This window comes from Charadrius vociferus, unplaced genomic scaffold (assembly GCF_000708025.1).
Source record: "Charadrius vociferus isolate BGI_N301 unplaced genomic scaffold, ASM70802v2 scaffold263, whole genome shotgun sequence".
Classification (NCBI taxonomy): Eukaryota; Metazoa; Chordata; class Aves; order Charadriiformes; family Charadriidae; genus Charadrius; species Charadrius vociferus.
The window spans coordinates 859,648-886,198 of record NW_009647769.1 but is presented as its reverse complement, the minus strand read 5'-3'; the positions used below and the strand labels follow the sequence as shown (position 1 = coordinate 886,198).

General features: G+C 44.2%; 1 protein-coding gene across 2 annotated transcripts; it reads left to right on the top strand.

Moving 5' to 3' along the window:
• Positions 1 to 6,002: 6,002 nt before the first annotated feature.
• On the top strand, positions 6,003 to 26,551 carry THSD1 (thrombospondin, type I, domain containing 1). 2 transcript variants are annotated; one of them, XM_009882360.1, is made up of 4 exons: positions 6,003 to 6,145; positions 11,637 to 12,602; positions 20,896 to 21,054; positions 25,176 to 26,551. In XM_009882360.1, the coding sequence occupies exons 1-4, from the start codon at positions 6,088 to 6,090 to the stop codon at positions 26,549 to 26,551; spliced, it is 2,559 nt and encodes an 852-aa protein (XP_009880662.1). In that variant the 5' UTR covers positions 6,003 to 6,087. The 2 variants fall into 2 exon arrangements, with proteins under 2 accessions (XP_009880662.1, XP_009880665.1); XM_009882363.1 differs by lacking the exon at positions 20,896 to 21,054.

Sequence of the window (26,551 nt, the reverse complement as noted above, 5' to 3'; positions counted from 1 at the left end):
GCCGCCGTTTTTCCCTGTGGTCGCCGCTCCCCGTGAGGCAGGGACCGTCCCGCCGGCGAGCCCCGCCGCCGCAGCGCTCCCCGGGGTAGCGCCCACCCCGAACGCGGCTCTGGTGGGGTTTTTGTGAGCCCGGGATAAGTAGGATTAACGTTAGCGGTTTGTCTTGGGTTGTTTGTTTTTGGGTTGGTTTTTTTTTTTCGGTAAGTTGAAAGAAAGTGATTTCTACTTTCCACCGGTCGCTGGGTGAAACCGCGCGAGGATACGACAAAATTCGGTGGTAAAGCATAGGAGAGGCAGCTTCCCCGTTCTCTTTTTAATAGTAGATACTTCGTGATATTTCAGACCTGCTTCTCAAACGTATTGCTGATTATTGCAGTTGTGCCATATATATTCCCATTCCCCATACTATGATCTTGAAGGTAAACTTCATCAAAAGGGGAATTCCAGAATCAGTGAACAATATACATATATTTTTTTTAAAGAAATCTAGAGGGGAAAGAAAAGAATGGATGACTGCATTCCATCTCTTATGCCGTAAGGGGTGATCTAATGTATTTAATTCTTTGCATTCATTATTTATTATTGCTTGGACACTTTCCCAAATTGCCTTATGCTTAATAAACTTATTTTCACTGTGCATTTTCCAAAGTAAATCTCATCCGTGTATTCAGTCTACTGTAGGTTTCAAAGGACGGATGTTGCTGGCCAACTAGCTCTTGAATTGCTGAGTTGATATCAAAAGGAGCTGAGAAATCCCAGGATTTTGTGAGATCAGACCCCAAATGTTGATGAAAATAGGCTTTACCAGCTAATTATTGGGGGTTTTTTTTCTTGCACACAGAGAATCTGGTGCTGTCAGTTTCAGCCTGGTGAATTTAGATGCGTAATTTTAATAAAGTCATTATCTGATAACAACGTAAAATTGTCTGATGTGTAAATAAGAATGAAGGATGCCTTTGAGGATGTCAGCTCTAGCCCCCTGCTGTGGCAGACATCACATATGTACTTTCCTTGCTAAACTCATCTTCCGAGAAGTGGCATATTTTTGGCTCTGACCACTCTGACTGGTCAGCAGTGATTAGATTTTGATAAAATGTGATGCACACCTGAGGTGCTCCCTCTTTAATGTCAAAGAGGGAGGATTATATGGGAAGTTCTGAAATTCCCAGCAGGTGGTAACACTTCAATAGCTGCCTAATCCCACATTGCAATAAACGAATGCTGGTTGAAAATAATTAATCTCTTTCCTGCCATACAGATAAAATATCTTAAATTTGTGGAAATGTTGCAGATACACATTTCTTTTTGCTGTTAGTGCTGCTTGGCATCCCTCAAGTGAAATGTAGACAGGATTTAGGGACTTTCAGGCTTTTCCATCTCTAGCCTATTTAACTGCCATCCTCTCATGCATAACCAGAATTGTGCAAATTTTGGGTTGCAAATATGACTGAAAAATGTTTACTAATGGACAGCTATTAAGGAAACTGTTTTTCATCTGGGTTGTGGTTTTTTTTTAGTTTTTTGTATTGTTTTTTTTTTCTCCTTTACATTCTGGCAACATTTTGCTTGCTTTATTTTAAATTCCAATAGATAGCTTTATTTTTCTGACAGACCCTGGGTGGTTCCCTGGGTCCATCAGGGTGGCTGCTGCTGCTCGGGGGGAGGCAGGCTGGCTCTGAGAGGACCAGTCCTCAATCTGACCATCCCCACTTACTCCTTCCCCGAGCCCTTCTCCCACCTCGCTCTATGTGTGCCTTGAGTCATGGAGAGTCCGGTGTGGTGGCTGGCTCCACCTTCACCTGGAGCTGCAGAGCCTGGGGGACAAGGAGGAGCAGAGCTGCGGTTGGGGGAGAGATGAACGAGGACAGGCCTCTTCCCTATTCCTGAAGGAGGATGGAGCTAGGGCAGGGAAGGGCTCAGCTCTTACGGGGGATTTGCAAAGAGGAAGAGGACTGAGGGTACCCATGTCTGGGGCAAAATATGGGATCCATCAGTGGCACTCCCCTTCACGTGAATGAGACTCCAGAGCACAGAGCTTTTGCGTGCCCTGAGTTTGTGTTCTCATTGAACTCATTGCTTGGTCATGGAGTAGCTGATTAATTCCTGATGGCCCTTTCTTAACTGCAGGCTCTCCCTTATGAAGGGGGACTAGCTGCCGCATGCTATACTGTTGCAGCTGATGGAGCTGGTAACTGGTTAGCTGTGCTAAATCAGCGAGTGACAGCACTCGGAAGAGGTGGCCGGTTTGTGAAATGTCATATCTGCTCTGTGGCCTTGGATACTGCTGCAAAAAGTACTGGGAGTCATAAATCCAATTGGTTTGTGGTTTGTTGTTGTTTTGGGTTTGGTGTTTTGTTTTGCTTGTAAAACCAAAAGGATCACAAAATACTTTGGCTTTAATGACGTAGCAAAACAGGGACATTATTTGAATAGATTAATATATGTGACTCTTAACGGTAAATATATAGAGAGTATTCTGTTTCTTCTTTACTTCCAAAAAATACTGTAAATAATATTGTAACTTTAATGTCTGGTTCTTACACAGTTCCTGCACTGTGGTGCCTGTAAGCCTCACAGTTCATGATGGATTTATTCTTATAATACCCATACCAGATAGTAAGTTACTATTTCCAGTGGAGAGCTGTGATACAGGAAAGCTAAGTGATGTGACCAAGATCGCACAGGGAATCTGTTGCAGAGGAGGGACTTGGAGTTTTCCTGTGTCATTTGTGTTACACACAAGCCTCTTGGTCTTCATTTCCAAGGCCCTTTATGGCTTATCCCTTCCTCATCTGTCATTTCCAATTCCCTTTGGAGTGGAAGTCTTCCACTTCCAATCAGCCCGTTACACCGTCTCTTGGAAGAAGAAAGCATCTTTTTATGTTGCTCTGCTTCTGCTGCGTCGCACACAATAGAGCCTCAGTTCATGCTTGTCCACGAGAGCAATAAATTAAAAAAGCCAATTATTCCAAGTCTGATAGCCTTCTCTGTTCGATCATTTTTCATCTCATTAAGTTAATGAACTTGAGGTGGAAGATCTGAATAGAGTAGAAACCATTTAAGATGTACCGTCTGCCTTGAAAAGCAAAATTTGATGTGAGTATGAAAAGTGGAAGAATAATAGAGCGGGGGGGAAAGGAGGGAAAGATGTGGGGACTTTTGAAGAAGACCTAAGAATGAGAAGAAATCTAGAAAGAAGTTAGCTTAGGGAAGACTGAGAGGAGAGGGGAGAAGTCTGAACCAAGCTTAGAGACCAGCGTAAGGCCTGTCCAAAACTGAGGAAGGGAGGGAAAACTGAAGGAGGGGAGAGGAACAGACCTGTGGGTAAAGAGAGAAGAAGGAGCAGGGCAATACTACACCAGAAAGGGGCTGGCAATTCTTGTATTCAAAGCTGCTGTTAGAATTGAGCTCTAGCAAAGGTGCAAAATCTCAGGGAGGCTTCCTGGAGACACTTTCATCCGAGCTTTGTTCAAAGGTAGGGCTGTATTGCAGCCGGTAGCCTCAGGTAGCTGAGGGTGAGACGGAAGGGCTCCCGCTGCAACGCAGGGAGCGCAGAGGGTGAAGCAGCCCCGGGCTAGGCTTCCAGAGGTACCTGATCTCACTAATTGGAAGTTAGTTTTGGTACCGTTTCAAACGCTCCATTTCTAGCCTGGGTGTTGCCTGTGCTGCACGCCGGAGCCTTTTCCCAAGCGAGCCAAGATAGCACAGAGGGAAGGGTGAGGGGGAAGGAGCTTTTGGTCTGATGAATGATCAGTGTTACCAAAACACCCAAAGGCCCTGGCGCTGGGCTCTGCCCCTGGGCTTGGTTAGAAAGAGTCCCTGTCCTGAAAAGTCTGTGCTGTAGATAGAGAGCAGGAGAGATGGGGTGGGAAAGAGAGGAGCAGAGTAACGCTGCAGTTCGCCCACCTCGTGTGCCTGGCAATGGCAGGAACAGGACCAGAAGTCAGGTCTCTTGTGCCTCCCGCTGGCGCCCTGTCTCGTGAACCACGCTGGGTCGGGCTGACACACACAAATTAAGATGCAAGGTGACTGTCTTGATTGAGAGTGTTGTCCCACGCAGGCTTTTTTCTTTCTTCCTGAGGATTTATTCTCCCTTCCATAGCTTCATTGCCTCTCTGCAGTGTGTTGCTCGTTAGACTGAGATTAGGATTATTTGAATTTCACCTGTCAGTGTGTGACTCTCTGACAGAAGTATTTGTAAAAGCCATTTGAAAAATACGCAGCTAGGAAAGCTAGAAATTGAAAGGATCCGTTAAATCATCCAGCACAATGACGGTTGTGGCCCACAAAGATTTTTTCCTTTCTTTATTTCAGAGCAGTTTACGGCAATGCTGCGTAAGTTCTGCTGTTTTCCTTGAGTAGTTATGCTAGAGGCCAAGGCATCTATCACAATTATACACTTTTTTTTTTTTTAAATGAAACCTGCTGTTTCTTCCTCGGACCACTTTGATTCTTTATTTTGATTAATCGGTTAACGCTCCATGATGATACATGAAAAGAATGATATCCCCAACGTGATACCATGCCTGCTGCTGGTAGCCGTGGGCCGCCCGGGAAGGCAGGCTGGCTCTCCACCGCCCTCTGCTAGCAGCTCGCCCCTGTCTTGAGGCATAAGGTTTGTCTTCCTGTAATTTGCGACGTATCGAGTGAGATTGTGGGTGGTGGCGGTATCACTGTCCCTATCTAATTCTTTCTGGAGCCTTGTCAAGTTCGTGGGCCGGATGATGATTAGTCCCTTCAGATATGTGCAGCTATTATTGTAATGGGCTTTTACTGAGCAACTCCATGCTGTTAGTCTTTTCTTAGAAATTATTCTCTCCAGCCACTTGGCACGGAGAACAGTTTAAAAAGCTTTCAAATAACATGTCTGCTGTCTCTTTGTTCAACAAGTCTAGCAATGTAATTGTTGGAATATCTCATTTGTGATTCCTAAAGACATACCTGATCTTTGCCGTACCTGGTTCCTATGTTTTACCTTTATGCTCTGAAGCTTTTTTCACTCCTAACTGCTCCAGTGCCAAATTTCTCTCATAAAATTAGGTTGTAAACTTTATGGAGCAAGAACTTTCTTGCATGTTTGTGTGATGGTGAGCACAGTAAGACTGGCTCGCTGATGCTCCTATGCAGTACAAAAGAACAATTCTTATATTTTGAGAATGGTTCCCTTAAGCTAGATCTTCTCCTTTTAGATTCTCCCCTGCTTCTGTTTCTGAAGCAAACTGTTGTTCTCGCTGCTACCATTGTGCTTCCAACCTGTTTTATGTGATTATTGTGAGACTCATAAACACTGTTTTAAAGCACATGGACATAAAGTTGTGAAACTTGCCAAAAGGAACTCATTTTTTTTGTTGGCTTAACCAAGGCTGTGGAGAATGCAAACTTAAAAAATGGTGGAGGAAAAAGGGGAAGTTAGCACCTTCTCCATCTGATCAGTCTGAAGGACATAAAAGGCAGTTATAGATCCTCCGTAAATCTAGTAAGATGACTAAACATATTACTGGACCTGAGTAACAGGGCAGTTTGAGGACCAAAATGGTAGTTTTCTGCTGAGTCTCTTTTGTACTTGAAAGCAGTTGACAGTAAGTAACACGGATTGTGTAGCAGCAATGAATCTCCAATATCAATATGTGCTGAGGTCAGAGTTACACTTGGTATAAAATACTTGTTATTTTGCTATCACGAGTCTTGATGTTAATATAAGACATACACAGCAGCAGTCACGGCAGTGCAAACATAAATTGTTGTGACCTGTCTTTGTTGTTCTGGTTCAGGTGACATTTCAGAAGGGAAAATTTATTGTGCAATGAATTGTAGTTGTGCTTATTCAGATCCATTGATACAGTATTAGTAACTGTTAAGTAAAGGGAAGAAAAATGTTGATTAATAGTGTATTTTTTTATTTATTTATATAGTGTATTTTTATTTATTTATTTATTAGTGGGAGGTCTTCCTTCTTGTGTTTTATGAAGCGAAGTCAACACAGCTGTAATTTTTTAGCTTTCAGGTGTTCTTGGAAAAAAAGTGCCTGCACTTCGGAGCTGAAGAAGGACATGAGGAGTAAAAGGACCTGGGATCTCACTGGTCAGAATGAAACAGATGTTGAAAGATTTTTCAAATTTGTTGTTAGTAGTGCTCTGTGACTATGGTGAGTATTAGAGCTATCAAGGGAAAACTGTGAGATGTATATTCACACGGTGGTTTTGGATGGTGCTGTTTCTACATGATCTGTTGAAATCAGATGCCACAGAAGCCACCACTGATATGCACGTAATATAGTCTAGATCTTATGCAATATTTAGGTGGAAAATGCAGTTTGTGTAAACTGCCCCTGTTGATCAGAGTGTCAGGAACATTTCCTGCTGTAAATTCGCTCAGAGAAATAAACGATACATGAACCGATTTCTGTGGTCATCATTGAGGGACTGGCTGTGTTAGCAGCAGTTACTGGAACTCTGCTCTCTAGTAAGACTCGTAATTTATAATATCTAACGAACATCATGAAAGATAGACCTATTTTAGGTATCCATACCAGAATGGGCCTAACCGTGCCGTACAGCTACCTGTTTCTCTCCCTTAACTATAAAAGGAACCAAAGGTGCTTGGCTGAGCTGTAAGTGTCTACAGTATGGACAACCTCCTAAGATTGAGCCCCCATCCAATGGACCTAAGCTGCCACTTAGAGAACTTTTGAGAAGAACAGAGGTGTTATTTCCTCTGGCCATATAATAAACCAAAGGATGGTATTCATGCTCATTCAATTTCAGTCATTTAAAATTAGGCAGCTAGTCAGAGGCCATCAGTCTCATTCGAGTAGTCCACAAATAAATCAGCATACATTGAAAGCAGCTCCAACCCATCTGCAATCTGAGATGTGTGGAATGAAAAAGCACCTCCTCACCATCAGCTGCCAAGGAGGGAGGTTAGGCATCCAAGTTCAAGTTAGACAAGTGTAAAATGTCTGCAAGCTGAGGGGCATCCTGTGCATGGCGTCTTATCTTTCCCAAGAATGTACTAAGTAGGAAGTATATTTGCAAAGGGAATTAATTCCTTATTGCACAGTGAATTAGAAATTTTCAAAATGGGACTCTTAATTCCTAAATAATACATATTGCACAGTGAATTAGAAATTTTCAAATTATTTTGCACAGTGAATTAGAAATTTTCTTAATTCCTAAATAATACATGTTTTCAAAAATTACATCCCTAATTTAAAAGCAGTGTTCTGACAGCTACAGTACATTGTCAAACCATGCTAAAGGATTAAGCCATGCACTGCTGAAATGTCTATAGCATAGAAAAAGGATTGTTTGGTCCCTGCTTGTGGAATGAGCTGTGCTAGCAGGTAGTTCACGCACCAAACGGCTGAAGATGTCTTACAAAGGAGAGAAATGTATGCAGTTTGCTGTCCTTGTATGACTGAGAAAAATCTGATTATAGGTAATGACTGAATACTAAGTAGGCTCAGCTACCCATGCCTTGGTGCTTGCTCCATCTCTGCTCTAGAACAAGGGATCACTAGAAGGTGTAAAGAACCTAGAACTGCCATCTTTTAGATGAGCTTAATTCCAGTAGAAGTGGAGACATTTGTCTGTGGCTTTTAGTACTATTTCTTCTTTTAATGGACAAAGTTAATTAGCCAAGTTAGGAACACTGCACTGAGTGGGGAACACAGTGAAAGTAAGTGTTAAATTCACTTAACTGAAGAAGTGAGGTAAATGATTGCAATATCCACTGATTCTTGGTGAGCCAGTCCTGTAGGCATTCACAACTAGTTGACTCAGAGGTAAAAGCTATTATTCCTGAACTTTATAGAGCGTGGCACAGTAAGTAATTACAAGGTGCAGTTAAAAAGCTAAATGTCTGCTGCAGACTTCAGGTGCATCATATTTTGCCTTATTTCCAGTTAAATTTCCAGTGGTCCATAATTCAGAAAATGACTTCCAAACAGTTCTGTGTATACACGTTGTTAAGTATCACGTGTACGTAGTTTTTAGATAGCTGTTTCACTCATATACTTCTCTGTTTAGGACCAAGACTATTTTTTAAATGGTCCAGTATGCTCTGGAAAATTACTGTAATGCTAAAAAAAAAGCCCTAACATACAACAAAACAGTATTTTGATTTCTTATCAGTTTTTCTGATGTGTTTGTTCTTCTTAGCTGTGTGCTGCTGGTGGCTGACAAGCCAACAGTACAACCCAAGTTAGCTTAAACACAATTAAAAATAAATAAATATCAGAATAGCACCCTCAAATAATTCTTCTTGCTCTTTGGTGAAAACAAGTATTTTCCTTTTGATCTTTCTAAGCGTGAGTTCTTGCAAAGACCCCTCTGGCAGGTTGTTGACGCCACAGCCAGGCTCCATTCAACGGGAGACCATTGTAATAACAACCAAAATATACAAATGCATTGAAAGCTGCCCCGACTGGCTGTCCGAACAACTGGGACCAAGTTTTGGTATGTTGACAGTCATGCACGCACAGTAGGCTGGAGGGCAGCTCAAGGAGCTTGTGGTGGAAGCTGGCTACTTCTGACTGGTGCCTTTTTGTAACATCGTGTAAAACTGCTATGTGGGCTGTGCTAGAGTGCAAAGTTTCTGTGTTATTAACCAAAGATGGGGGAAAGGGTGCTGTGAACTGAGGTGCACCAGCCAGAGCTCTGTAATGCTGTAACAGCATCCTCCAGTAATGCTCACTTTCCTTGCTTCCCAAGTGATGTGCATTAGGGTTGATGGGAGCTACGTGGCAGTTCCCTGGCCTCTCTCCAGTCCTCCCACACACATACACTGTGGTGTTAATTCTCCTCATCTGAGCCACTGCAAATAAAAAATAGCGCAAGAGAGTCAAGACAGTCATAAAAGAGAGTAAGGACAGTAGAGTAGTAGGTACAAACATCAATGCTTTTCATTACTATCACTTGAATGTTTTTATTGTAAGTTTAAAGCGTGAAGTTGAAATTTTTCATGCTGGGTTTTTGCCATGGTCTGATTTCTTTTTCCCTTATGTTTCAGCTAAGTTGAATCTAGCCAATTCCTTTGTAGAGAAATGCATTGTTTTGCCCACGTTCAAAGAAACCAAAACCACCAACTGGCAACCATGTCACTGGGAGACTCTAACACAGTTGTGGAAACTTCATGTTTGTTAGAGTGCTCAGGGTGGCCTGGGACATGATTTCTGCTGTCCTTATGAAGATTTGGCCAGACTTTGCCCAGATCTAAGTCCTTGTAAATGAGTTAGTGATGAAGTTCTCTGTTCTGAAGGGTCAAGCATGCCCCAACTCCTACTGGCTCCTCTTGCCAGCCCGACACAGTACTGTGCGTGTTCCAGCCCAGTGTAGCAGAGTTCCCCCACATTTGTAATATCGGGCACTAGAATTGCTTGTCCTGTGCTCTCTGCTGTCATGCTAGCAGTGAGCAACAAAGGTGGGAACTTGCTGAAGTTAATTGCAGGCCCAAGGAACTGGAGAAGGTAGAAGAGCTATAAGACAAAGAGATGAGGGCAGGAGTTTGGAGAACCATGGTAACGGTAACAGAGTTAGGATAGTACCCAAGAGATATTAACAGTAAGCGATGGTAGGAACAGGACTGGAAAATAGGAACAGGCACAGATGACCAAACTAAAACATGGAAAGCAAGGAGCATGTGTTGCTGGGCAATTCATAGAGCGCCATTTTTTCACAGGCATTCAGGGTCTGTTTCCTACTCTCTGAGCGTCCGAGTTGAGATCAGGTTTGCTGGGTTGCCATGTGTTCACCACAGCTGGGATCAATGGGATCCTGCTTTGGATGTCTGAAGGACCATTTTATTTAAAATCAGGTCCTGGGTTTCTTAGGGCATCCACAATTAGTTGATACTTGACAGTTTTTCACCTCTGTGCCTGTGCCTTGGTTCCTAACACACTAAACAAGAATAGTGACATCCTCTCATCTTTCGGGAATATTGGAAAGATAAATTCATTAATATTTCTAATGCACTAATATACTATGATAAGAGCACAATAGAAGAGTCCATGGGGGAAATGAATAATTCTGTGTTATCAGGATAGATTTTGGATGGTGTGCAGTCAATAATACATGGGACCACCCATGGAAGAATGAGAACAAAAGAGCCCTCTGGTAACGAGCACCATCCATCTGCCAATGAAGCAGCGACTTGTGGTAAAAGTAGTACTGAGTCATGCAAATTAAAGACTGAGTTATAGTACATATATGTAAGAGCTTATGCATGATTTATATGTGTAAGGCTCTGTGTGCCACCTTCATTCGGACTTTATGGATGTGGTTAGAGCTGGGTATTTTAAGCATGTGTTATAGTGGCTGGAGAGTAATAGGCACTTGTAGTGCACACTGCACCTCACCCTGACGTAAATGTCTATAGCTGGTCAGATGAATTTCTTCCTGAAAATTTTCCCTGCTGACAAGAAAGTGAATCCAAGGTGACTAACTCAAATTGAAGCTTAGAGTGGTAGGCGTCTAATATTATGTGAGATGAGTCCTGCTACTCCTGACTGCTGAGTGCTTGCCTTGGCAGTTGCAGTGTTTTTCCAGCAAAGCTTTCTTTGAGGTAATCTTAAGACATGTGTAACAGATTTAACAAGTCAAAGTATTGTTAGTTGATACTACTTATGAAAGGATTGCTTTAACTGAAGTTTTACATTTCCGTAGCACCTTCCATCCAGGACTCAAAAGCCATTTCCCAGACAATTAATTAAATAAAGATGTCTCACAGCACATTCTGTATCTGGAAGAGATGTATGCAGTTCCCATTTCTCAGATAACCTTTCTATGTCTGAAATCCTTAAGTTTAAAGCAATGCAGAAAATCTAGCAGAGCTGAAAACCGAAATGTGATCTTCCCAATCCATTGCTTTAGATATCATCTATCCCCACTAGTTACAGCATGTCTCAGGATAATTTGGCAACTTGCACAATCGTGGTCATGCAAGAAGTGCATTTAAAAAGACTGCGCCATTTATAATGAAATGATGTCATTTAGACATGTTGCACCACATCTGAGACAAGAAAAGTGCTGCAGTCACCATCACTGTTATTTTCAGCTCTTTCACTCAAGTGTCTCTGTGATGCAAATGAGCAAAATGAAAGATTCATAAGACAGAGCAAGAGAAGAGGCTTCAAAAAGCATCATGCAGACTTCCTATTTTATTTAATTTGAGGGACATTTTTCATGTTTCTGTGTTAAGAAACTACTGCCCTTTCTTGCTAAATTATGGCTAAAGTAAGTGAAACAACAGCTGGCCAGTGTGAAGTGGACTTTAAGGATCTGTAAGTGAAAGAAGTTGAGAAGTTTTAGAATCTATCCTGATAAATAAAGTTTCTGTGAATATTTTGGGGTTTTTTTGTTGTTGTTGTTTAGATGTTTTTTTTAAACCTCGTTTTTAACCTTCCTGAACATGTTACTGCAGTGGACTTTGAGCTGCTCCAAACCACATCCCTGCACAAAGGAGAGGTGGTGAGCTTTAATTGCTGTAGCTGGGACCCTTTTTTTGTGTGAACTGATTAACTTTAAAAAGTTTGAGAACCACTTCTTAAATATCCACTTTATAAATCTTTGTTTTCTTCCATAGGGTAGGTAAACAATCACTTGGTTCTTAATACTGTTGTGAAACTGTTTTCCTTTCAGTTCTCGGCGAAGTGGAGTATCTCCTGTTGGAGCACCCAGGTCATGTAGCCTTCAGCAATGATACAGTGTCTGTGGAATATCAGTACAATAGCGGTGGTAATGTGTCAGCAGAGCATCTGTCCATCCTACTGCTGGATGCCAGCACCAACGAGATAATTGCAAGAAAACAGCTTCCAGCAAATCAGTCCCAGGGGCTGGTAGAGTTTGAGTGTTTCCATTTCAAGAGTGCTGGGGACTTCTTGTTCAGAATGGTCTCTCCCAGCGATAATGGCAGTGCTGCCCAGTGGAGCAGAAGCAGCGTGTCCACCCTTCATGTGGAATGGCCTGTATTTCACATTGATTTGAACAAGAGTTCAGAGGTGCTTGGGAACTCCCTTCAAGTTGGACTTTTTACAAACGAGCAGTTGTGTGCCATGAACAAGACAGTGGTTTCACTGGATGTGATATTCACCAGCACTCTTTATGAATTCAGAAGAGTAAGCTCTGATGAGACTCTGGGCATTAGAACTAGCAAAGGAATCCCACTCTCTAGGTCCCAGTGGGTAGAGTTTGATTGCCCACCTGTTGGTCAAGAAACATACATCACTGTGTTGCTGAAATCGTTAGAAACACATTCTGTCATTGCCTCCATAGGACCCATAGATCTCCTCCACAAATTTGGATACAGACTGGTTGTGGCACCAGAAGCAACATGCAAAACTTTGGTTCAGGTCTTCATAGTCTCTCCACCGTGCACTTCTATCAGTGGAAAAATTGTCGTCTATAAAGAGGCTCTTAAGCTTCCTAGTCAAAGAACAACTTGGCTGTATGAAAGCACCCTTCACCCCGGAGACAACAGGACAGAATTTAACTGCACTTTGTTTGATGTGGGGAGGAACAAATACTGCTTTGACCTCTTTAATTTCTCAAACCGAAGCCATTTCCCAACAAGAGTTAAGGAGTGTATGATGATCCAAAGGAATATGGGTTTGTACTGATGTTTGTCCTCTGTTAGCTAAAATCAGCACTCTTCCCGCCAACATGGGTAATGATAAATAGGTTTTATTGTGGTGTCCCCTATTGAATAGCTACTTGTTGGGTCTCCTATACCAGGTAAAACAGTTGTAATATCATATGCAGATGGGAACAAGATGGAGTAGACTGTTCTGTAGAGGCATACACAACGACATTTGGTAGCAAATGCCACTGTGGTAGCTTAAAACTGCAATAAGTTAACACTAAGTACCAACCAAAACCGTTTGGGGTATTCTGAATGAATGATGCATCTGTCTAGCCTGGGTAAAACTGAAACTTGGCCCTCTCAGTGAGATAAGAAGCTACTGCAGCAGATCTGGTCCATTGGAGACACTAAAGGTAGGATTAGTCTTGCTGACATTTAAGTATCTAAAAGCCAAGGGTGCAACATTAAGTAGTTGTCTAGGTTTTTAGTCAAGAGAGACAGGTATCTCACAAGGGTGATTCAAGGGTATAGAAGATATACAGGCTGAATCCTCACCTCAGTCTCTTTCTCTTTAGCCCATTTGCTGTAGTTGTTTAGAATCCCACCTGTTAGATACATAAATTTTGGTGAAATGAATCGGGATTTGGCCACAGTGAAAGACACTGTTGTGTTACTTGGACGGCTTGCAGGTTTTTCAAGCAGTCTTTCAAGACATGTCTCTGTGGCTGCTCAAAACAGACCAGGGTGTATTTTCTGACCCATGAGGCCACCTGGCAGATCATAGGTCACATTCATATAGCTAAACTTTTCCTCCCAGAAAAGATTAGAATCATACAGACTGCCAACTAGGGACAGTCTGTGGTCCATATAGTCATTTGAGCTATAACCAAGAGAGTGGTTGTTGGCAGAAGCCAAAACTGTGTCCAGGAGCATGAATGATCATGGATAAGGAGTGATCACAGTTAAGTACAATCACAAGATAGAGCTTGAACCCATTCCTCAGCCCTGTTTAAGGAATATCTATACATTTTATTTATATCTATTCTATTTATATCTATACATCTTATGCAAACATAGCTTCAGAGGTGTCAGTCCACGGTTTGGCAGAGTCAACAAATCACAGTAGCATGGCAGAGGAAGGAGATGAGCCAAATGTCGTTCTCATCCCTCATTTGTGGAAGGCAACCACAGTGGGGGATGGGCTGTATGTGCAGGAGGGGATTGGGGTTGGGTTGGGTTTGGTTGTGTTGCCTACACCCTGGAACAGAAAAGTAAATGTTCTCACTTGGAGTAGGCTTGTGTCCATACGTAATGAATTAGTCTTTCCCATGTGAACACTTCAAAGAGTTTGGGTTGAAAGGTTTGAGATGTACACAGTTTTCTACACCTCCCCACCCTGGTCTCCCTGAAAAGGAAGTGTAGGAACTCGAGCCAGAAAAGGGTCATTGCGCTTCATGGGCAGGTCTTTGAGTGGAGTCATCAGGAGACCAGGAGTGTAGGACATGCTCCGTAGCACGCAGTCCAGACACAGCCTACCTTAATTAGGTTCCTAGTGTCATGTGGTCTTACTTGGTACTATTTCATGAATTCTAAAACTGTTAGCTCTTTAATTAATGCTTTGTACTAAAAATGACCTCTATTTTCACCATATGCCAAACTTGGTACGTAGTTCTTGCTTCATCTTAACTTCCCATCTGCATTCTCTGTTGGCACTCTCTCTCTTCCTTTGGCATAAGAAAGTCTATCTAAAAATGAAAGCGCATTATTTTCGTAATGGACATAATTTTCAAGGGAAAAGGAAGAGAGAATTCTAATTCTTTCTCCGTGCTTGGGTGGTATGTTACACTGATGAGATCTAGATAATTACCCTGACAGATGAATACCTAGGATATGACATAGATATGTTTCTGTGCCCAGTATTTGACTGTTTTAATTGATGAGATGCACCTTAAGCAATGACTCCCTACAATCTGCTTTGTTTCCTTGGGTTCCCCCGTAGCACCATCCTTACAACTGCAGTCGAAAGAATCAGGCTATGCCTGTGAAGAACAGAGTTAAGTCAATAGCTGCCAAGTTAGAAGTGTCAAATCTACAAAGACGATGAAAGTGAAACCACACCGCGTAGCCGTAAATAAAACGTCAACCTGAAATTAATTAGACTGCAGCACATCTGACTTGGTGCCCGTATCTGCGAGACTTCAAAGCCCGCAGGCAGCATTTGAAAGGAGCAGGGTGTTCTGGGAGGGGTGCATCAGCCTGAAGCCACGACAGGCAGAGTGAACCTGTGTTGCCTGCGATGGCCATCCTCCTCCCGGCTGCTTCAGAAAGCCCTCTCCTGGGCTCAGAAGTATCTCTCGCCCTGCTGCAGGGCACTGTGCGTAGACCCGGATCCCTGCTAGCTGCTCGCATAAAACGTATGGCTGCTGCACAACAGGCACCTCTCTACAAGTCACTTATTTTCTGCTTTGGACTTCCTGAACTCAGTCAGTTTAAGGCAAGGAGAGGTGATAAATCCTCTAGTCTGGGCTCCCATGCCGCATGGGCCGTCACTTTTTATCCAGTTACCCCGGTGTTGAATCCCACAACTAGTCTTTGCATTCGACTGCCACTTGTCCTCCAGAGAGTTATCCAGTCTTTTGTTGAAGGCACCACAAAACAGAGACACTTCTGCTAATTTCGCTCAATACTCTGATTTTATTTTATTTTTTTAAAGGAAACTCTGTCTTTCATAACTAAAGCTTATCCAGCTTCATCCTCTAGTGACTGGCTCTTACTCAGCTGCTCTCTGCTAGAGGAGACAGCTGTTTCCTATCCACTGTCTTCCCCCTGCGAAGGTGTTTGCACATCCAGATCATCTCAGTCCATCCAGATAGTCTCAGTGTTCTTTTTAATAAACTGAAAAGATTAAGTCTTTAGTTGGAAGGTATTTTCTTTGGGATTTGATTAATTTTGTTGGCTCTTTTTGGCTCAATTTCCTTTTTTTTTTAAACAGTCCTTTTATTTGATGACAGGGTTACCAGCTTTGCGTGCTGTGTTCTGACATCCTTCTTACCAATGCCCCTTGAGTAACTACTTACTGTTCCTCTGCTTTAATTTCCACCTTTTGCATTAGCTAATTTTGCTATAACTTTTACCCTGTAAACTCCTCCTGAGGTGTTTTTGTGTATGTAGTCAATATGTAGTCTACCATCCTGCAGGTACAATTTGTATTCCTTCTTCCTATGTTTTACATTTTCCTGATTTACAATCTAATTTGCTTGAGTTATGCTAACTTAGCAAGTAACCTACATTGCTCAGTACAACTGCACTATCTACTTATATCATCACAGGAGTGACATATTTTCTCAGTAATGGTTTTATATCTATTTTTGTGTCAAGTAGGCAAGCATTGTACAGCACTGAGCCTATGCTAATCCCTTTGGAATTTCTCCAAACACGTTCCCACTTGGTGATGGTTTTCTGTTGACAATTGCATATCAAATCTGTCACTCAGCCAGTTCTTACTTCATTTAGCATAGGCTCTATTATTACGAAGCAGAGATATCGTCTTGTAAAAGATCAAAGCTCCTAAATCATTAAAATTATCTTCATCCAAACCACAGAGGATGAGATAAAAGAAGATTGTTTTGCCACACCCATTTTCTATAGATCAGGAATCAGTTATATTCGTGACCCTTCATCAGTCCTGCTCTTTACTCCTCATCCCAGCCAGGTTTAGTCCAGCCTGTGGAACAGGGATCTGGCTTGTGTCCGGAGTAGGAAGGAGAAGGCTCCTGGTGGCCCTGAGCAGGCCAGGACAGCAGCTCTTCCAGCACGTCATCAGCTTCAGAATGTGTGTTGCAAAAAAGCTTGTGCTGTCTAAGACTGTGAATATATCTATTAAAGGTGGGTAATACATCTATTAAATGTGAGCCAGCACTTGTGCAGCTTTCTGTAGGTTCTAACTGGAGAACCTGTAAAAGAATAACACTGAGGTGTGAGTCACTTCATTCATCTCAGTGGGGTGTTAACTGTTTCACACAGGTGACTCAGAGAAAGTCATGCAGCTAATTTTTTCCCTGTGTTTGACCAGATTATTTGAATGTCTGAGGTAGGAAGCTCTGTTAGATCATTTTACCCAGCAACAGATGCATTGCAGGCTCATTCTTTTCAACACTTTATCCTGGGCTTTGTTCATCTGGGATTTAAGTGTGCCCAGCAGTGAGAGTTCTGCACTTCTTAGAACAATGTTTCATTTCCTAGCCTGTATCCCACTTGAAACATTCAGAATAAGACTGATATAATTAGTCAGTAATGCTACAGCATAGAAACGGGCATATTTTCTTCATATTTCCAGTGTTAATTAACTTTCTTTTGCAGTTCTTAGTTACGCTCTGGAGACTGGTTTCAACTTTGGTGTGACTCCCAGTGAAGTCTCTTGCACTTGCCGACACCAGAGATGAATTTTGTTCCTCTGATTTTTGCCAGCTGTCAAAAAAACTATTGGAAGGTCAGCAGGGCATAAGAAATGCAGCTATTGCCAGCAAAGGGAAAGAAGAAGGTAGGGGAAGACCTTCTGAAGAGAAAAATGGTCAGAAAGGGAGGAGAGGAGTAAGTGAAGTATCTAGGGGTCAGGCAGGGATATACAACTTCCATCAAATTCTTGCTAGCTGAATAAGACTGTATGAATCAGACCTGCCTATCTGTAGGAAAATCTGGGAACCAATTAGCTCTATTGCCTGAAACTGTACCTGGCTTGCATTTATTTGGGAACAGGCAGATGCAGGGGATCTGGGTGTGCCAGGACTGGTTTGTGCCCCATCTGCTTCTCCTGTGTCAGTGAATGCTTCCTCTCCACACCTCCAGCATTTTAGGAGTAAATCGAGTGTTATGGACTCACTGGGATAGCTCTTAGCTTCTGAAAAAAATTTTTAGGCAGTGCCTCTGCAGTTCTTAAAGATGCCTGTTTGTGGGGAAAAGACTGTAATTTGCCCAGGCGAAGTCTAGGTTTTCTTCCTTTAAAGGGATCCTCGTCCTTTCGTTGCCCAAATTAGTAACCTGTTGGAGCATGCCACCATTTCAGTGCACCTAGGCTTCATTTCCATGAAAATAGAGAAACGTGGAATGGGTGAGAAAGGTCTTTTCCCAGGTCTTATCCAAACACCGATACAATGTGTGTACACCCAGTCTCAAGACCTTAAAACTCATCTCATCTTCCACAAATACCCTGCAATCCCCTAGGCTAGCGTAGGCATTTACATGAGCCTGCAAATAATTAGTGATTTTGTCCCATATCACTGGTCTTGTTGGAGTGTTTAGGACTATCACATGCGTCAGGCTGGAAGGATGATGCTGAGCATCCCTTGCTGACTGCGCTGTTGGATACCGCTGCACGCTCCAAGTGTTACGAACACAGAAATTTGAGGGGAGATATTTATGCAGAGCAACAATTAACACAGTTAATTGCATTTATCTTTCATGTTGGCAGATCTGCCGACTGTCAGCTATTTCAAACCAACTCATCAGTTAGATGTCTTCACGTTGATAATTGATTCCTCAATTGTATGTGAAAAAATTCACACTTATTAGAGCTAGTTTGCAGTGCATACCTTCTGGTTTATCCCCTGGCGCTTTGGATCTGTTTGTCTTAAATGGAGGTTAATCATTTCGTTTCCTTGGGGGAGAATAAACTATGCTTCATTTTCTTTTACATTCTGGTAATTGCAGGAGGTTGCAGAGCAAGTTGCAGGAATTTAAATCTGCTTTTAAATCTTTCGGGGAGGTGGAGTTTTTCCTGCTGCTTAGGGCACATATTCTCAGCCCCAAAGCTATGGATGCCACGTGTTTTTGCTAAGGAACTCTTTGCCCTCAGCTGAAGCTGAAGTCAGTGCAAAGTGCCCTGGAGCAATGGGCACATCATAGATTTGATGTCGAAGTTAGAAAATTATTCATTCTAAATATTCTTGTACATTGAAGCCCACAGACACCAATGCGGAGGCTGCCGAGCACCCTCCACGGTCACCAGTGGTAGCACTGGAGGCAACTAGAACCTTTCTGGGTCTGGCTCTATATCTGACTATAATTAACAGAAGTTTAAATGATCAGGGAATGTGGAGAGAGGGAAATGAGCTAGCTCATGCACTGGAAATTATGGCAGGGACTCACCAAGTTGCTGACATAAAGTAGTCTACAAGGAGGTGGGTGCTTCTCCAGCTAGCCTACCTTCCTCTGCCAGTGGTGAGGGATGCTGCTGGAGTCTTTAATAATACTGATATGAAGAAAAGTGTTGTGAGATCCCCAAATACAGTGATACTCTGAAGTCTTTTGAAGGAGGGATCAGTGGGCCCCTGATTAACTATTGATGATGGCTGTTTTTCTTGCTGCTCTCACTAATAGCTCTGCTTGCTAGCTGATGTGATTTTGCAGCTGTCCAGGCTCTATACATTTGAGGGACTCCTTAAACCAACAAACTTTCCTAGTTCCCCCCTCCTTGGTATTCCCTGACTCCCTTTCCTCCCAACACCACACACTTTACTCTGTTTCGCACTTTACTGGGAACTGGTGCAGCTGCAAACTGGAGGAGGAGTGCAAAAGCTCAGGGCTCCTCTCCCCTGCTGTAGCAGCTTTCCAGCTCCAGAGACAGAGGGGTGAAAGCAGAGAGGTGCACAAAGAGCACAAAGTGAAAGACATCCTGGGATCACCGATATCGCAGTATTGTGGTGGAGTCAGTGGCAAATAGCCAGGGAGGTCACTTGGTGTTGTGTGGTCTTAACACCGCAGCCCCACCGGGGTGTCTCGCCGTGTCCATCTCTCCTGTGCATTAGGCGAGGCAGATGTACTCGAACATGCGTGGACGCAGATGTGCGTGAGTATGTGCCCACACACGCTTCACAGCCTTGGCTGACAGCACAAGTGTAAGCTCAAAACCTCTGGGCCCCATCCTGCAATGCAGGTGAGTACCTGCACGCAGGAGAGCAGCCCCACTGGTTCTGTTACGCTGCTCGCGTTCATGTTATTCGTGCTGGCGTGCTCACAAAAATTTGTAGGACAGGGCCCAAAGCAGTTAAAATTTCATGTTTATTAAAACACAGCTGTATTTATTTTTGTTCAAGACTTTTAAAAATAATAACATGCTATGAGCAATACAGCAACCAATATAACGTGAAATCATAAAGCCATTTCCAGTCATGCAACACTGTCTAGTGCTTTAATATCATAAATTGTTCACTGATTGGGAGCTCGGTGGCATGCTAGCAGCAAAGCAATGGTGTAAGAAAATTAAAGACTGTGACCTGTGTTGGCTACTGCAACACCATAAATTATTTAAAAGGGCAAACTTTAGCAAATCTAATCTCCATTTTGTGATTTAGTTGATTTTCCATTCTGTCTGTGAGTGGTGAAATGGAATAAGTGGTCTATTGTTTTTCTTTTTGGCACATTTCAAAGCCAGGTCACTGAGTCGACTGACCCACAGGAGGGTCCCCAGGGTATCTGTCCTTAAAGGTTACACCTGGACTTGTGCACTGGTTTGGAATTGAAAGTTGTGGTCCTGCTTCAGTGTTACAGCTGTCAGATATGGGCAGGAATGGTCTGTTTCTCTCTCTGGGTTCTTGCTGCTGTAAAGTTTGAGTGTTGAACACTGAATGAGGATATTGCCTAAGCAAAAGAGGGATTTCATGACATATTAAAAAATGATAATATTTGAGGTAGCATTAGAATATGAGCCTGCCTCCACTTAAAATAAATAAATGAACCTGCAAAATTTCATCTTGCGTTAATTGCCTAACCATAAGCAATAAAACAAAAGGGACCTGTAAGCTGTCAAATGAATGAGTCAATAACACGTTTGTGTGCTGAGAAGATAATAAAGAGAAAACCCAATATTGCCGTTTCATTAGGCCTTGTAGGCTTATCCTCTTTTCACAATCATATAAATCAGGAGTAACTATGCTTAAGTCAATGAAGTTAACCTGCTGGAAAAGCACTATTTGTCAGGCAGGAATTGGATTAATATATAAATTACAAACCCATTCCAAAGATTTGTGGATTAATTTCCATTTGCTGTTGTTCCAGGCAGGTCCTGCCAGCCTCAGTTAACTGACCGCTGTGTCGCTGGCTGGCACTGGAGTGAAAAAAGGAGAAAAAAAGTGGGAGCGTTGCCCCAGACTTTGATGGAAACAGGAGCAGGTCCCTGGGTGCTGCTTGCTCTTTTGGTGGTGTCATTTTCATTATTTGGTTATTTATTGTTGTTTTTCTTACATGAGAGAAGACAAATGGCTGTTTCTCTAAAGGTAAGGAGGCAGACACATTCCTCGTTGCTGTGAGCTTGTGTATTTGCAGAAACGTGGAGCCCGTGGCAGCCCTGGAGCCCCTGCAGTGTCACCTGCGGGGACGGCGTCCGGGAGCGCTTCCGAGAGTGCCTCACCTCCTCGCCGGTAAAACCGGGCTGCGCTGGATCACCGAGGGAGACTTCCTTGTGTTCGCTGGAGGAGTGTTTGTGTACGTAGCTCTGCTGTCCTCTTCCCTGTGGTCGTGTGTCTGCCCTGGCAAAAGCAAAGGGCCTGTTATTAGAAGGGCTTTGTAAAATGGAAGCATCCAACCTCTCCTTTGGTCATATTGATGTCGGGTGGGTGTCACATTCCTGCGGTTGATAGAGTAGGGCAGTAGCCTCCATGCATTTGTGGGACAGCTGGAAATAGAGCTCCAAGGCTTAAGAAGTTTTCTGCATGCTGTGAGTGCCATGGAAGGGGTGGGGAAGGGCTGGGAGAGGGATCTTGGGGCTAGCAGAGCATGTTCAGTACCAAAGGACAAAGACTCCAGGCAATGGAAACCTATTAAGAAGTGGAAACCTATTAAAGGAAGACTGGTTCTAGCTGGGAGCCGCGGTGTGGGGGTCCCACTCCAGGATTTTTTTGAGGCGGCAGTGCCAGGTCTCCCCCTGCTCCAGCATGCCACCACCGTTGGCCAGTAAGAGGGCAGGCTGGCTGGTGCTGGCAGGTGGGAAGGGGGTGCGGATACAGGAGACCTGAGCCTGCTGTAAGGTGAGAGAGGGTTACAGCAGCCGCAGTGAGGCTGGATGAGGCTGTGCCAGCACCATAGTTGGGTGCTTGCAGCCAGCGTGAGGGGCAGGAGAAGTGGTCTGTTTTAACGGGGTGATGGTGTTCAGTCCATGCAAAACTTTTGCTTCTTGCAAACTGCCTGCTGAAAAGGAGGGTGCTGATGCCAAGGGGCCCTGGAGGTCCATCTGCTCAAAAACTGGCTGATCCTCCAATGCCTTCATGTCCCACAGGTGCCAGAGGGGGCAGGCATGGGGCAGGGAAGGTGCCCAGGGCATGTGCAGCCTCCTATGCTCTCAGGCTGTAATTTAACAGATAATTTAAGCTATTACAAAGTGAGCAATGCCTTCCCCCTTGCGTTGGCTGCTTCCACGCCCTTGCTTGTGTTGGCTGCTGGTGAAAGTAGAGCATGGAGAACTGGAATGGAGCCAGCTAAAAAATGGACAGTTTGGGGGTGTGTGTGGGGGGTGTTTGTCACCTGACCGCTGCGATGCCCTTGCCACTGAAAAGGGAAGTGCAGCAGAGGGGGAGAATGTGTAGCTGGAGCAGGAAGAGGGGAGGACTCCTTTTTGATGGAGGTGTTAGCTTGAACCAGCTTCAAGGTGTTTGTTGAATGAATACCTCAAAAGTATACAGGCAGGACTGAAATGTATTGTGGAGCACTGTAAGAAATGAGTTGGTATTCAACAAAAGGTTGGGTGAAGGGAAAATATTAAAAATTACATTCCATCAAGCCAGGGATTGCTTTTTGTCAGTGTTTGTGCAGCACTTGGGATGTTTTAACAGTTTGTTGTTACGCTGTCTGGTTTTTTGTGTCTGATGTTTAGGGGCCCAGCTTAAAGCTAATGTCCTGCTCTAGGGCTAGTTGTCTTCTGTATGCCAAACTGTCAGGCTGCTGTGGGTAGTGATGCCACCAGCAAAACGCAGTGGGGTAGTTGGTGTTTTTCTAAAAGCTGATGCTGAGCTGTGCTATTCCATGCCTCCTGTTACCTGCTGGAGAAGTATTTCCGTAAGCAGTGTTTGGCTTGGCTCCTTGCCTGCTGGTTTCACCCCACTCCTCTGGAGCTCAGAGAGCAGTCCTGGTGCACAGAGCTTCCCAGAGGGGTTCTCTGCGCGTGGACATGTGATTTGGGTGCACCTTGCTTTACACGCACAGAAGTGACAGGCTTCTCTGGTGCTTCTTGGAGGTGTCACTCTTTCCATGCAGGTGTGCAACTGTGTAAGGCATATGATGTTTTCCAGAGAGGATAGCTGTCCTATGCATACATAGTGCACTTGCCCATGGTGGTGTGGTTGGAGTTACTGTCTGACAGCGCTCAGAAGGTCTGGAGAATCCTCAAATTCAGTCGGGTCAGACAGTGGGGTCTCTGGGTTAATAAAGAGGGTTTATATGTAGAAAACCCAGATGCACAGGAGGCCTGTATCTGCACCCATTGCCATGGGATCATCTGGAGGAACTACCTCACTTCTCTCCTGCACGTGGTTTCTAATCCTTATGCTCCCACGTCAGGCAGCTTGTTACAGAATCACCTACATGGTTTCATCTCGTTGAATCTTAGGTTGCTCGAGAAGTAATGACACTGTGATCTTACGGTGTTCATCTGCTGTCTGATCTCAGGCTGGGAGTATCACTCCTCCCCACCCCCGGACTGTCCGCACCTTTCTGAAGCAGGAAAGCTCTTTTTCAGCATAATTATGTTTGCAGTCATTAGTCCAGCAGATGGAGCAAATGGCTGAATAAACGAAACCAGAACACAGTCAGAGTAGATGAAGTGGAGAGAAGCAAACCTAGGACTAAGTGTTGATTCAAACCTCCTTGTTTATTAGCTGTCAGCTTTCTATTCCAAATGATACGGCACAGTGTGCATTACAGATAGAAAATGGAGTCTTTAGAAAATAGCTGTGAAACTGAGAGAAGGATGAGCAATGAATAAATTGTTCTGCTCTGGTGGTACTGAACAGGGCAAATGCTGGTCCTCCCTTCTCCCCTGGGGTCAGTGTGTTCACTCCCTGCTCAGGCCCTCAGAACACCAGTGTTCCATGCTCCAGGCATGATAGCATTGGGCTGAATGCAAGCTTTAGGGATCCTCCAAAAAAGATTCAGCAGGCAGTGGTCTTGTTCTTTATGTTGATGTCGAGCTCTCAGAGTGACACGAAGATCAAGGTTAATCCCATGGCAGCTTTTTTCAAAGGTCTTGGGGCTGTCAGAAAGACCTGAGTCAAAGAAATGAGTCTTATGTCCACCCAGCAGCCTTCACGTCTGTCATCGTAGCAGCCTGAGACCTTCTGGCCTGTGTTTGTTGGTGTATTTGTGCATCCTGCACACCTAATAGTTGTGCTACCAGCTCGCTGTTGAATGAGTGTTATTCTGGATTATGGGAAGTACACAGTGTCTGCTTCTTGTTATTCTGCAGATGCGTTTCCAATGGCTGGATAGTCACTGTGGTGCCGGCAGGAGCACCCGGAAAGTTTTACAGCAGACTGTCCATCACCATGATGGAAGGCTCTGGGTTCTGGATAAAACTATGAGACTGGGATAAGGTTGTTAGTGGTTCAGTTTGAGTTCAGAGCTTTGTTTCCAGCTCTTGTCAACCACAACTGAGCAGCTTTGTCCTCCAACAGCATTTTCATGGCCTTATGAAGCTGATATTTAGCCACAAGAAGTTGGGAAATGAGTGCTACCTAACACTAAAATTAGCTGCTGAAGCAATTCATCCATCAACCGGGCTGTTTTCTGCTCAGGGCTGCCACTGAAATGTTGGAGGCCTTGTCCGAAAAAAAAAGAATTATTAATCTCTCATTGCTTCAGCTGTCTGTAGTGGGGGGCAGCGTGCAGGAGAGAGGTTTAAATTGGGCTGTCAAAAACTCTGAGATGTTCCCATTACAGGTTTGCAGGGTATTTTTCCCCGTTTGAAGGCCCATCTCCAGTCCATGACATAAGAGTGTCAACACTAGAATGCCAGGGGCACCAGAGCAATGGCTGCCTTTTCAGCTAGGAGCCTGCTGTGGGGGAGAAGGTTTTGTCCTTTGGGGCTGCAACACCAGGCGGTGGTGGAAGAAGCACCGTCAGAGGACCGCTTAGAAAAGTTCCACTGCCCCTGCTAGCGCTGCCTCTCTGCTCTTCAGACTTACTGCAATTCTCACACCCACTTAATCTATCCTAAAAATAATTTTAAAGTGATACCTGAAGTAGTTAGTAGCCTGGGTTGGGTTATTTTTACCCCTTTTATGGTGCTTTTCACCAGGGGATCTTAACGTACTTCATAAGGGAGGGCAACTATTCTTACCCAGTTTTACACATATTTAGGAATGCCTTATGGAAATGGCAGGACAGGCAGAAGTATGATTACATTTAAAAGGCCCATGGTAGCCTTGGTATAGATTAAGTAGGTCTGTTCCTGCCAGTTTGAAGTAATCAGTAGTAAGTCCTCTACGATAAGCACATTTTCACTTTCTGTACTATATTATTTGGTTGTTTTTCCCTTGTAGTAAACTATCCATCCTAAAATAGCAAAATGCTGGGGACAGTGCCACTCTGACAGACCTGTGTGCTCTTTGTTACAGCTATCAAGCCTCCCACCCCACCTTCTGTCCAGCCAGGAGAGGACGAGAAAGCGAATAATATAGTCACCATCACAGGTATCTCCTTATGCTTGTTCATCATCTTCGCCACTGTTCTTATTACCCTCTGGAGGAAGCTCTGCAGAGCTCAGAAGTGCAGCGCTGCTGTCCGCCGAAATTCTGTCCATTCCCCCGGTTTCCGCAAAAACTCTGATGAAGAGAACATTTGCCAAGGAAACAAGCAGCGGGACAGCTTTGCTGAGGGAGGGGATGCCCCTGTCAACATTCCTCTGACCTACAGGCGAAGCCTGCAATTTGCCCAAGAAGATGATGCCTCTGGAAGTGAGAACTTTCAGCCAAATGCCCAAAAAATAATCCCTCCAATTTTCAGCTACCGCCTGGCACAGCAGCAGCTGAAAGAGATGAAGAAGAAAGGCCTGACTGAGACCACCAAGGTGTACCACGTCTCTCAGAATCCCCTCACGGACACGGTTGTTGGTGCCACCACAATGCTTCCCCTGAGTGGTGAAAACCAAGAGGAGGCAGCGGCGAACAAATTTAGGATCAAATCTCCATTTCTGGACCAGCCAGCCAGCCAGCCCAAATTCCTGGGGGAAGGCTCTCATGCTAGGCTGGATTTTCCATTCTCACAGGCCAATCCTGCAATGAGCCCTACCCAAACCTTGATAAGAAGAGCTCATTTCAAGCACCAAGATAACAGAGGGGACTTGCCTGAGAGGGGCAGTCACAGAAACCCGCAGTTTAGAAGAACAGCCAGTTTCCATGAAACTAAAAAGGCCAGGCCTTTCAGAGAGAGAAGTATGTCCACCCTCACCCCCCGACAGACGCCTCTCTACAACTCCAGGACCAGAACATGGGACCAGGGTTTGGAGGACAGGATGCGGCCAAAATCAAGAAACGCTAATCCAATTTGTGAAAAGCTGGATCAGCCCCACAGCACTGTGCCGGGGTGTGAACCGCAGGGCCATGGCGCAAAGTGCCACCACAGGGCAGGTCCTCCGGTAAAGAAGCTGGACCTCATCACTGACCGCCAGCCTGCCGGTCAGGAGAAGGCAGCTGATAAGCCTGAGACTAGCCGAAGTAAGAGGGGCCCTTCACCTAACTCCAGAGGCGCATGGCGGAAGGAAACGGGCTTGGCAGGCAAAGATAATTCCCAGAGGGGCCTGAGTGTAAGCCCTGCCCAGTACCGAAGGGACAAGTGCCAGAGCTTCCCCTTGGACCCTGAGTTTGCCTTTTATGATAATACTACTTTTGGCTTAACGGAGGCAGAGCAGCAGATGATCGACCTCCCTGGGTATTTTGGCTCAAACGAAGAGGATGAAGCAAGTACTTTAAGCGTTGAGAAGCTGGTGATCTGA